Here is a 13,056-nt window from a genome sequence, read left to right on the forward strand (position 1 = left end):
AATAGAAATAGAAATAGAAATAGAAATAGAAAAGAAAAAAGAAAAAAGAAAAGAAAAAAGAAAAGAAAAGAAAAGAAAAGAAAAGAAAAGAAAAGAAAAGGAAAAGAAAAGAAAAGAAAAGAAAAGAAAAGAAAAGAAAAGAAAAGAAAAGAAAAGAAAAGAAAAGAAAAGAAAAGAAGAGAAAAGAAAAAAGAAAAGAAAAGAAAAAAAAAAGAAAAGAAAAGAAAAAAGAATACAAATACAAATACAAATATAGATGGCAGAGCCCAGATGGCCATTGCTGGTGGAAGAAGAGCAATGAGACATATACAGAACAAAGAGAGAATATAATTTCTTCGGCCAGAAGATGTACAACATCCATGGTCTCAAAATAACAAGGAGCCAGATCTGCTCTCAGCTCACTCCAGAGCAGAAGCATAACTGAAGGGATACGAGGCATCACCACAGCTTCCTTTTTAGCTTTTCTGTCAGAAGTTGCTTGGAGAAAACACTAGCTAAGGGAACTACACTCTCCAAGAGAAGAAAAGTAGAACAATTGCAGGATGTAACAGAGAAATTCAAATACCATACAGGAACTGAAGTGGAAAATGGCTTCACTTCAATAGTTCAGGTTCAATTTCTGCCTTGAGGTGAACTGCAGTTCCCAAATTCCCCCTAAACACTCTCGCTGAAGAACAGACTTAGAAAAATTTCTCAGCTTCTTTCTCTCGTCCTGATGTCTTTTGTGTCTGCCATGCTTCACATGGGACGTCCATCGAGCATCTCTACTCCCAGAGGAAATCAAGATTCATCTCATGTCCCATCATGGCTGACTGCTGTTAATATAAACACAGTTTAGCAAAATAATGAGACCCCTGCCGAGACCATGTACCATGCAGTTCAACAGCAGATGTTTTGCAAGACTGTGCTAATTAAAGTAGCACACAGCGCAGGAGAAAATCAATATAGGCCACCAGGAAGTGACGCGTTTACTCAAATTTGCATAAATTTTTTATTTAGGAATCTGTGGTCTGACAAAGTCCTGCTTTAGAGGTGTAAGATTTTGGTTGACTTTGTGCTGTTTCTGAAACCAGAGCTTATGGACAAAGTATTGTGCATTGCACATTGTATACTGGGATTTGAGGGTTTTGAGCATACTCACTGTTTTTCCAAAACATGAGAAGAAACTCTTTTTCTCACTATGTCTATCCTTCCTCCTCCTCACACATGCTTTTCTGTGTTTGTATTTGAAGTCATGTCAAATTACAAATTCTGCATTAGAGAAAATTTATTGGAGTAAAATAATTGCCAAAATTCAGGTGGTCAGCACCTCTTTAAACCAGCCTGTGTATCTCTAATATATAAGCATTTTGTTAAAACAGTTATGCTTCCCTACATTTGTGGTCCAAAATATACACTTGAGAGTCCAAGACATTTTACAAAGCGTTAGCTACAATTTAACTGGTAATCAGTTAAATGAGGGTTTATAAAAAGATACAGCTGTAAAGCTCTTCAAAGCAGCCCTTGGGAACACAAGTTATTGTATTGCAGTTTTCCCCTCAATTTCACAAACTGCCATACGTTTACTTTATAATAGCTGCTTTAAGTAATTTAAAATGAAGGCATTTGGCTCCTAGTGATGCTATGTAATGCTATTTTAATAAGAGCGACTGCAGTTTAGAACATGGACCAGTGTAACTACATAATTCTGAGTGGCGGGCTCTGTGTGCGAGAATTTTCTGTCTTATTAATTTCACACCTTCTCACCTCATGTCCCTGGCTTGGCCCTGTTCAGTCTTGTAGCAGTAGTGAAATGTTATCTGAACAGCTGTGGCAATAATTAAATTAATTTTAAGCCATTTAGGACCAAGCTATGATCTGCAATCTCTCTTCTTTTTTCTCTGCCCCCTACCTTAGAACTCAACTATTGTGTTTTTGTTCCTTTTTCTGACAATGTATACCTCTTTCGACATCCCTGCCATCCATTGTGATGCCCCACATACAAGCCCACTTATCCTGACATACAGTTTGATTTAAAGCCTTCCTGGGGCAGCTGGATTCTCCCTGACCAACACTTTTAACTGGGTAACTGCAATCTGACAAGCAAGTGCCAGCACGTAGGATACAATTCCTCTGCCATCTCTTCAGCAAAGTCAGTACCAGTGTGGTACTCTGCTGTAAGCAAGATATCTACCTTACATACCATCTAATTTTCCTTCTCTAGGCCTCTTGTACAAAAATAACTTCATTGCCAAAATGGAACATATATCATTCATTACTATAAATGCTAGTAATATAGAAGAAAATGGTAAAATATGTTGAAAAGACAAATATCACTGTAATAATGTAACTGTGAACGAGGGAGAAGTTAGGTGAAGTGTCTGTGACGCAGAGGAAGTAGACAAATGTTTTTATCTTGTATTCCTCAAGTCCAAATATCCAAACAACACCAAAAAAACCCCCAACAACATATTCTGATCTCTAAACTCTTTGCTTTTCCTTTCTCTTAGGGCTTACTTGTGGCAACTATATTCTGCTTCTTCAATGGTGAGGTAAGCACGTGAAATGCAGCAAATGAGCAGAACTTGAAAAATAGTCACTTCATTGTTCATTAACACAGAAATGAAGCATGTCACACTACAAACTTTGAAACCACACAAAGTCACTTTTTACTGTCTATATACAAGCAACCGTGTGCATTTTAGAAAGCCCTGTGCAGAGCGTGACTTGAATATCTCTGAGCAGATGAATCAGGAGTGGTAGCATTACAAAGCAGGGGGCACCAAATGAGGTACAGGCATGACACTCTCCCCCCACCATCTGCAATTTTGAGACAGAGGTCTAAGTAAAGGAGAAACATGCTCTACGTCCCTTCCCGTCCCAGAATAGTGGGATGGATCACCCAGAAGGACCACAATGCCCCGTAAGAAGCAGTGGGGATCTTCGGGGGTCTGTCCTGGAGAGCGACGTGCTGCGTTCAGCCCGAGTCGTGGCAGCTGCTGTCCCTAGAAGCACTGTCAGAGTAGAGATGCCTGGAGGACTGCAATTACTTTCACTCCTTTGAGGATTAGTGCTGGCATTTTTAAGGTCAGTGTTTCTCATGTAGTAATTGAGAAATAAAAACCCTTGAGGAAAAGATGTCTCCCATTCTCTTACATCTGGATCGATATTTTATATACCTACAGCTGGTTTTAGGTCCACTTCACTACATTTTTAGATTTTACAAAAAGATAACAGGTTAAAATATGTCAAGAACTATTTAAATTTCTACAGTAAGCCATTTTCCAAAGATGGTTAGCAGAAAAATGCTTTCTCAATACATCAGGAGCATTCAACTGTAACGAAATAAGACACCTATATATCTTAGCAAAGCTAGGAAGTCCTTTAAAAAGTTAATTCTGAATCCAGAGCAGATGAATTAGATACAGAGCAAGCTTTGTGATGCTAACAGTATGCCAACCCAAAGAGATATTCGTGCTCCTGTTTATCCCTGTATATTATTAGAAAGTAGCAAATTCAAGTAATGATGTGACCATGCTGATGTTTCCATAGCGACTTGAAGCAAGTTGTCTTATTGATAAGGTGCTACTGTCTGCTTTGCTAACTTTTGGGATGGCAGAGAGGATTAAATTCTGCCACCACTTGTCGACATCACTATACATTTGCTTCTGGCTGGCTTACTGCATAAATGTACAGAGAAATGCAACAGCAAAAAAGATTAGAGGTGTCCCACTGTAATTCTGTAGCATGGCCTTTTAGGAGTCATAAAGGAGAATGGCAAAACTTGAGCAGTTAATGACACCAGAATCTAACATGAAATTATAGCTGTAAAGATCACACTACAGAAGTTCATGGATTTATGGGTCCAATTAAACAAAGTTGGAGGGATGTACAAGTCTTTTTTTTTTTCCTATCACATTTCTTGTCTCCCAGATCTACAGGCTACTGCCACCTTTCTCCTTGTTCCTTATTATCATCACTTATTGGCACAGTCCAGTCTCCATGCCCCGGAAACACAGAAAGACTTCTGATTCTCCCTGGTAGGGAGGACCTGGCATGGAGAAAGCAGAGACCAGCCAGGCAATTTTTGAAACATCCTCTCCCCGTAGGAATGACTGCATAGCTAGGTACAGGCAGTGCTCCAGTGTGTCCTTGTGTGCCTCCAAACAATGCATTACCCCAAAATCCTGGTCTTGAACATTGCCTTCTTCCTTCTTCATTCTCCCCAGTGTCACCTTCCATGTTTTTCAGATTAGCTTTTGCAAAACAAGTTTGCTTAATGTTTTATAGCTTTAGTGTAAAAGGTCGATTACTCTGTAATTCTCCAACTCTAATGAGAACATATGGATTTGTGCCTAGATTAAAGGCTGTAGCAATGCTAAAAATGAGGAAAGGCAGCAAGAAAATGCACTGAAAACATAAAGTATCTTAAAGGCTGTTTGTTTCTTAGGTATGTTTCATCAGATAGCTCTGATTCCAAAGTACTTTTGGCAATGCCACAGTACCAGAGAAGTATATCCATCTTTACAACTCCAGGAATACAATTTTCAAGTTACACAATAATGAATATATCTGGAACATCTGCTTGCCAACATCATGGCAGACCATATGCATCATTTAATTCGAAATTAGATTGCAGGGTATGAATGAGTTTACCTGCCATATGAACTAACCTGTAGTGTGCAAGGCAGAAAACTAAAAGCCACATTCCAGGAATGAAAATTAGCCTAAAATAAATACACAGCTCTTTTTTTGTTCATTAAGTATTGTATTACATTTAATTTAGAATTCAGAATAAATATATTTGGATTAAAAAAATACACCATATTCATACATGATATTGAGACGTCTGACCTCAGAGACATGCTGTGCTTTGTGGACTTCTGCATTGACTGAACTGCTGTTAGGAAGCACCGATACCATCCAGTCATTCCTTACATGGATTGAAGATGCACGCCCTGGATCCAAATCCTGACAGCAATAGTCACCAAACCCCTGTTCACCTCTGACAGCATTTTTGACACATCTGGCAGCCCACAGTAAAAAGACCTCTTCCTTGTGAAAGGCTCTCATCTGGATATCCACTTTTGATACTTGAATTGTCAGCTTGCCATCACTGAGGGGACACATCTGGAAAGGACGATGCCCAAAATGAGATAAAAATGAATCTGATACTGAAATGTGGCTTCCAGTTTTGTACTCTATTGCTCCCATAAGTAATCACATGGATGACTTAACTACCTCTGGGTAGCTCCGGACTGCATGCGGGATTAATGACTCCTTGGTGGAGTGGCTGATCAGAAATGTTGATCGGTCTCAGGCAGTAAGAACAAAACGCTGTGGGGATTCAGGTTTCCCAGACATATTGAGAGTGATTTTTGTTGGTGCTTGGGTACTTTTCACCAGTACACCCATTTTCAAAATTGTATCTGCTTCAGACTTGCAGACTGTCTAATACGGTCAATGGCAGGGATGCTGAGAAACCCTTTCATTATTTTCTTATGGGAAATTTTATTTAATAGACAATAAAGGAAGCTTTTTTTTTTTTAGAATTTCCCATTAAGGTGGGCAGAGAGTCAAAGATGACACCTCTCTAGTACAGACTCAAGACAGTTTGGTGCTATTTGCACCAGCACGTTACCAATAAACATCCAGCAAGTTTACGTACTAAAGTAGCTGTGCTGGACTGTGCCAGAAAATAGGACTATGAACCCTTTCCTCCAAGTCCCATTTATTCCTGCAGTTACACAAGGTGTAGATATATAAGGCACAAAACCTATAGAAGAGCAGCAACAGACTAATGCCAAGGCGATATTAGGTCCTTCCAAAGGGAGTGCTGGTCTGAGTTTGGCTGCCCAAGAGAACTAAGCTGAGATAATTTCCCCCAGTCCTGCTGTGTGCAGTATGACATAGACCAAAGCCACAGTCTGGTCTTCAGTCATGGTAGGAGATTGTTTCCAAGCCGCTGTATACATCTGCTGCCATAGAGCTCAAAATATTTTTCATGAGAAAATTCAGTGTGGGGCAAGGAAATTAATTTTAGTACCACAGGAGCCTGGATAATCTGGGATTTACTTTTTCCTACTGGAATATTTAACTTCAATACGTGAAGTTTAGCCAGGACAAACAATAGTAAACTCAGTACCACCTGACAGTGTTTTATATTGCATTTATCGCCTACTACCTCACCAACCTCACTTTAGTACCATGACCCCATCTATAGAAAGAAATGTAAAGAAGCTGTACCGATGCCTGCACTCGTGGAAGAACACATAAACAATGGGTTTGTTTTGGACTTTTAAAATGACAGGTCTTCTTTTGCATTTTCATATAAAATCTCAGTGTCCAGCAGCACTGTAGTTTCTCTGTCCAACAGCAACAGTGTTGTGCAGATGATACAAGGTCTCTGCAATAGTCTGCTCACCAGACCATATTTCCAGGCCTGAGATTGCTTCTAGACTGTAAGGCTGGCCAACAAAATGGAAAGTCTGTTTGGAAGAAAACCAACCGTATATCTTATGTGCCAAAGAGGCATGAATGGATAATAGGCAACAGAAAAACCTTTTAGGTCCTAAAGAGCAGAGTAAATAAACTCAAGCTCTTCATTTCTTTAGACTTTACTTTCTTTCATCAGCTATCACAGCGGAAAGCACGGCAGGCATTGCCCTGCCTGTCCCGGTCCCCAGGAGCCTCCTTGGTCATTAATATGTTGTGGCTGTGCATGTGATTTTCAGTAATGCTGCTTACACATTTAAAATCTACGCATGAATGGTTTTAGTTGGCACTGAATTATGATCATCTGAGATCCTTGGAATATGTCAGAAATCTAGATTAACACATTGTTTTACTCAAGTGCCGCAGCTTGTACTATCCATTATCCGTTTGTGGCCGGGTTCTGGTACAGGCCAGCAGTTCAGTGGAGAATAAAAACACAGCTGCTTTGACCTCATGCTCTCAGTGCTCTGTGGAGCCTTTTAAACCTGACTAATGGCACTTTTAATCATGGGCTGAACTGGAAGGGATGTGCCTGTTCTCTCCCTGACCATACATACAATTTAAGTGTCACTCCCTTCTGAGAAGAAAACTATAAGCTCCTCATGGCAGGCTTTGTAAGACTCAGTGACATTGTTCTTCCCTCTTCAGTTAACCGTGTTATCATCTCCAGACCTGTGGTTGCCCTGGTGGCCCATCAGGCTCTGGTTTAACTGAGAACAGTTTGAGAGCTCAGCAGAAGCTCATCAACTTCACAGGAGCTCTTCTCCCCACACAAGAGTGATCAAAGCCTTGGGGTCTATGCAGGGGCAGGAGCAGGGGGCTAGGAGAGGAACAGGAAGGCTGTAAGAGCATGTTCTTGCCACCTCCACTGAAGCACTGAGATTAACCTGAATGGATGAACTGCTGTGAAATGCAAGCACAGTGCTGAGGGGCAGAGGGGATGGCCAGAGATGCGCAGTGGCTAGAGGTGCTAACGACCACGGTGGTGGTGTTGGAGAGATGGCTGCAGGCAGGCAGAGCTGCTGTGCACAGCCAAGATTTTTGCATTATCCTCATTGTGTCCAGCCATAGGATACAGGAACCACTGCCCCAGTGTGACGTTGGGGATAGTCACTAACTTAGTCCTGAAGATTATTTCTTCTAGTCCTTCCTCATACTTCTAGGGTGACTAAGCTACAATATTCATACTGTGACATCAAAAGGCAATTCTAAAGTGACTAAAATCTTTACGGGGTTTACTTCATGTGTAGTATTTCTGTATCATGTGCTACAGCTGCATTATTCTTTCATGCAGTAATTATTCCTCACTAATAGACTTTGGCAATGGTGTGATATGAAACATCCCTGCATGCAGCCATTTCACTTTAAATCTCAGTATTGGCATAGTAAGCTTTGTTCACAGCCCCAGTAATTAAAGTTCCATGTAACCATATGCCTTTTCCATGCTTGATTTCTAATTAACCTACACTCAGCCATTTGTTTTCTTTTCGTGTTAGGAGAAGGTGAATAGCAATACAGTTCTCCAAATGAGAAGAACTCTTAACTACTTGGTCTTGAGCTAAACAGTAGCAAAAAAGAGCTAGTATTGGAAAGTGGGCATGGATGTCTTTTTCATTAATTTTAATTTTCATTAAAGTTAATTTTAAAGGACTAGTCCAGCAAACGTTTGTTTAATCATACCAAAGTCAGTGCAATTGCTCGCATGAGTAAGGATTTATAGCATCAATCCTCATACCTTGGCTTGCGTCTTGGATTAAAAATAAAAAGCTAAAGCAATTGAAATATCCATTCTTGGCAAGCTGCATAGTCCCACTGTATGCTCAGTAAGCATCTCAGATTCATAGCAATTCCTTATGAAGCCTTATCCTTATGTGACATGAAACAGCTTTCTTGCAGGCAGCTGTGGGTAGTGAATAGATAACATTTTACTATATACATATTAATAGCATGATTAGAATTGTGGAGACTTGGGAAATGTTGAAGTCATTCAGATTTATCTACATGAATCAAAGATACTGTTCAGCACAGAGCCTGGAGAATGACTTCAGACTACTCCCCGAGTAAAAAATGACGTACAGCGTCCACCTCAGTAGGAGCACGGAAACTCGGGGACACTCCTGTGATTGCAGTTCCTCACCTGAGCCTGCCTTCCTCTGGCAGGGTGGTCATTTACAGCTGATTATTACATCAAACTGCTCCTATTCTCACGTCTTGCTGTCTGGAATCACTGGTCCGAATTAACAGAGCCAGGGGTTGCCCACACCCTGCTCGTGTCTCAACGCTTCCTTTGGGAAGGAGCTAGCAAGTGCCAGGATGCCTCAACATGCAGCTGGAGAAGGGCTTCTTATTCCCTGGCAGGACTCAATAGTTTAAGTCATATCCTCGTGCCATATATAACATCAATCTTACTGTGAATGTTGAATAAAATATTTTATTCCTAGAAGATGAATGTCCAAAGGTTGAAATTCTCTGCTACACAGAGGGCTATAACCAATATTATTTTTTTGCCAGCAGAGAACCTGTCCTTAAATTACCAGAACAAAATCTCTGTTTAGCTGTACTAATCCTCCAACTCTTTCTCTCTACAAAATCTGTCCTGGCAAGCTCTTGAAGTGTACTTACACTTTGCCATTCATGGCCAATTTTACTCAAGGTTCAGTTTCTTCAGGGATCACAATGCATTGGCCATTCCAGGGGCAAGGATCCAGCTGCAGCATCAGATGGATTTTAATCCCCATCCCTCCTTCCTCTTCCCTCTTCTACCATAGCATCCTACTGTGTTCCCATGCAGCAATCTGTGCCACATTTCCCTCTTATGGGAACAGCTAACCTATACTCTCTCTTCACAAGCAGCAACAACTGCAGAAACTCTAATTGCTGCCATAGGGTAGGCAGGGAAGGAGTTAATGCCAGGAGATGAGTAACTGCTTCTGCTTCTGGAGCTGGGAGCAGAGGGGAGGAGAGAGACAGACCAAACCTGGTGGAATTAGACCTGGAGCTTTCCCTTTCCCTTTCCCTTTCCCTTTCCCTTTCCCTTTCCCTTTCCCTTTTCCCTTTTCCCTTTTCCCTTTTCCCTTTTCCCTTTTCCCTTTTCCCTTTTCCCTTTTCCCTTTCCTTTCCTTTCCTTTCCTTTCCATATTTTAAAATGTCTACAATTATTGGGGTTTAGATCATGCCTCGCCCTAACTCTGTGTTTCTTTCCCAGGTACAAGGCGCTTTGAAGCGGCAATGGACACAGTACAAAACCCAGTGGGGCCAAAGGCGCCGAGAGCACTGTTCCACGCGATCTACCTCCTACACTGCAACGTCGATCACAGAGGTCCCCGTTTACCTGTACCATCATGATTCCAACAATGAACAGTTAAATGGAAGATACGTAGAGGACTCTGAACTCGTTGCATTAAAATCCGGAGAGACATCTGCTTAGATCAGCACCAGCCATCGCAAACACATCATTTCACATTCTGCTTGTGAACAAAGTGGGGAGAAGGGTGGGAGACGCTGCAGGAGAGGGCAAGACCAGGTGAAAGGACACATCATATTCAAATCACATCAGCCTCTGGCAGCGATGGCGTAGAGGCAGTCTGACGCAGAGTTGGGAATAGCATTTGTCCTCTACGCTGCAGCAGGGAGTGAACATGGATCTGCCCACCAGGCTGTGTCATCTCCACATCTCCTCATACCGGCCATATGAAGTGTCCATCTGACAGTACTAACAGTGCCAGGTAGCCCACAGCAAACAGGAAAGAAAGAACCAGTATGTCACAATTGGAAACTTTCAGCACTTTTTGCTTTCAGTACTTTTCTTTAACACTAGATTTTGAACTACCGACTTTCACAAGATGTAACTGCCTTGGAGTCCTTTACTTTTCCCCTTTTAATGAGCTTGATGACTTATTAAAAGATTTTGCCCATTGCAAGATGAATCAAACAGATGAACATAAAAAGAATCCCTCCAAAGTATTCAAATCCTGATGATCTCCAAAGGATGCCCCAAAATACTATCCCATTAGCAGGTGCATAAAACAAATGAAGGTGAAATAGCCATCACATACCAAGATGTCAAACACCCTCAGAGAAACAGATCAGTTCTTTAGGCTGCCCCAAACAAGTCCGAAAGGCATCTTAAAATAGTTTTTGTTTAACAGTACTGGTAGTTCAAGAATGTTTATTTATAGGAAAAATTGTCACCCTGTTACTCTGCCCAGAAACTCATCACTAAGGCACAATTCTTTCACTCTGAATAAACTGTGAAATTTGTTTGGAAATCGTGATATGCTTTAAAAGCCATCGTGAGATGAATGCTAGATGAGTGCTTGTCTCTGTTATAAAATTATGATCACGGCAGTAAAAGATCCCAGGTAAGAAATGTCTTAGCACAGGAAGCATCTATTTTTAGAATCTGGTTGCTGCTTTGAGTCCCTAGTTGTTGAAGGTGATGATTTCTTGTGTGAGTCTGAGTCTGTCATCAGGAAAACATGATGAATGTACAGTTTTGTGAGTGATAAGCACCTTTTATCACACATTCAAAGCATCATTAGGGTCTCTGTGTGATTACTGAGGCAGAAATCAGGTCAGGGAGAAGGTGATTTGCAGTTAGAAGTTACAGTACTGTCGCTGTAAAAGTTCTGCAAATCACAAAAGAAATAAAATAGATTATTTTCCCACATGAAGTTAATTGTAAAGAATCTGCAAGCAGCAAGGCCAGCGCCAAGGAAGTTTTGCAGGGCTGTGACTCCTATGGAGTTTTATGCATAAAATGTCTAATGAATATAATGTCATTCCTTCTTACATCCCTCTGAAAAACTGTCCTACAGATTCCCACTCCCTTGCCTTTGGTTGAGATGTGCATGTGATATTTCAAATGCTAACAACTTCAAGATACTCATCACAGTCTTTAACTTTGAAGGAAGCTGGAAAGTTATCAGTCCCCTTTTGTTTTCCTGCTAATCCACTTGCATCTGATGCTTCAACCCCAGCCCAAGCAGGAAGACATGGTCAGAGGAGGACACAGCTGCAAGTGCCAGTGGTGACACCTGTTCATCTCAAATGTGTAAATACCAGCCCTGACCCGGTGTCCTGGTTTCGGGACAGCAGTACTTCATCTATCACCATTTCTGCTTTTACCAGTGAACAATGGGAAGCGGAGGACTTAGTCATTAAAGGCGATAAGGCGTCTCTGCTATGAGTGCCGTATTTCTGAATAGCTTCGGGGCACACCACACTTCCCTGGAGAGCTCCAGAAGGCGTTCTTAATTTCTAAAAACACAAACGAGCTGATTGTAAAAGAAGTGTATATAATACAGAGAGTTTAATAATGAACATGTTGTTTTTAATAATGTACATGTTTACAACATGTAAGTACAAGTCGTTTTACAGTTTATTATGTTCATGCAGATGTACAAAATGGAAATGCTTTGCCATTACAGTGCTTGTTCTCTTTCTTCACTGATGATGTTTTCTTGCTCTGTTCAGTAGAATGCTCTGAAAAGCCAAATTCGGGATCTGGGGTTTAGGATCTCAGTTTGAGCTTCGGGTGGTGGAAACACTGTGTGGTTATGTCGGTCCTTGTGGCAGCTTTGGTTTCAGTCGAGTGATGATCATTTGCAGCCACTAAAAATTTCGTCTTACATACTGAGTTTAGGGTTGGTATCACCCTTGGGCTTTGCAGGAAAGGCTGTGTTTTAGAGGTACTTACTTAGTAATTTCTAATTAAACTATTTTCCAATCAAAAATGCTATTTTTCTTCATCTCGAGATGGTTTGAAATGTTGTCATTGCATACGTAAGGTAGATTTCACTTCTCTGCTTTATAAATAGTACAATAAATAGTGACAATAATACTGGGAATGCTGATATGACCTCAATAATTATGTCTTGACAGTAGGGTGTTTTATCTCTAATGCATTTCACAGTTACAGAAGAAATGCGGAATTAATATATCAGTGTATCAAAAAGTAGGAAAGGACCTGACACTTCAGTCAATGGATTCAAGGTGTATTTTAAGAGGAACCAAACTTTACATTAATCACCTCTGCAGTATCTATTTCCTCTCATACACCACACCAAAAACATGAAAACCCAGTTTAGTGAACATTTGCTCTGGCAGAAGGGTTTGTGTGGTTACTTTGTCTGAGCAACAGAAACACAGTAAAAGACTTCCTGTGGTATGGGATGCCGAAATTAAGACTTGTTTTTTATTTTATTTACTTAATAAATATGTTTTAGCTGAAATAAAAGAGCAACAAAGGTAGAACAGATAATTTTCTCTGTATTAAAATTCTTAGCAATAATGCAATCTTAATTAAAAGTCTGCCAGTATTGCCATTATAAAGTGCTCATGTGTTTATAACGTAGCAACATAACTTTGTTTTGGGATAAAACCAACCACGCAAGTGTGGTGAATTTCTGTCATCTTTTCCCAAATCCTCCTCCATCCTTTGCCAACCTTAATAAACAAAATCTGAGCCATTTTTCCAAAGATGCAAATCCTAAACACTAGCAATTGTGAAGGTATCTGCATTTCCAGTGCTTGGAATTTTCAAAGTCAGATGTGTCTTCGTGAAGCTAAATATGCACAGTT

At 40.5% G+C, this 13,056-nt stretch overlaps 1 protein-coding gene across 4 annotated transcripts in view; it reads left to right on the forward strand.

Moving 5' to 3' along the window:
* The window catches only part of CALCR (calcitonin receptor), a 167,739-nt gene extending 155,817 nt beyond the window's left edge, over positions 1 to 11,922 (forward strand). For 3 of the 4 annotated variants that reach the window (XM_054818260.1, XM_054818263.1, XM_054818262.1), the window contains 2 exons: positions 2,490 to 2,531; positions 9,680 to 11,922. In XM_054818260.1, coding sequence (XP_054674235.1) covers positions 2,490 to 2,531; positions 9,680 to 9,901 — 264 coding nt within the window. In that variant the 3' untranslated portion in view covers positions 9,902 to 11,922. The remainder of the gene's footprint in view (positions 1 to 2,489; positions 2,532 to 9,679) is intronic. The other variant, XM_054818261.1, reaches the window with a different exon arrangement.
* The last annotated feature ends 1,134 nt before the right edge of the window (positions 11,923 to 13,056 follow it).

This window comes from Grus americana, chromosome 2 (genome assembly GCF_028858705.1).
Source record: "Grus americana isolate bGruAme1 chromosome 2, bGruAme1.mat, whole genome shotgun sequence".
Classification (NCBI taxonomy): Eukaryota; Metazoa; Chordata; class Aves; order Gruiformes; family Gruidae; genus Grus; species Grus americana.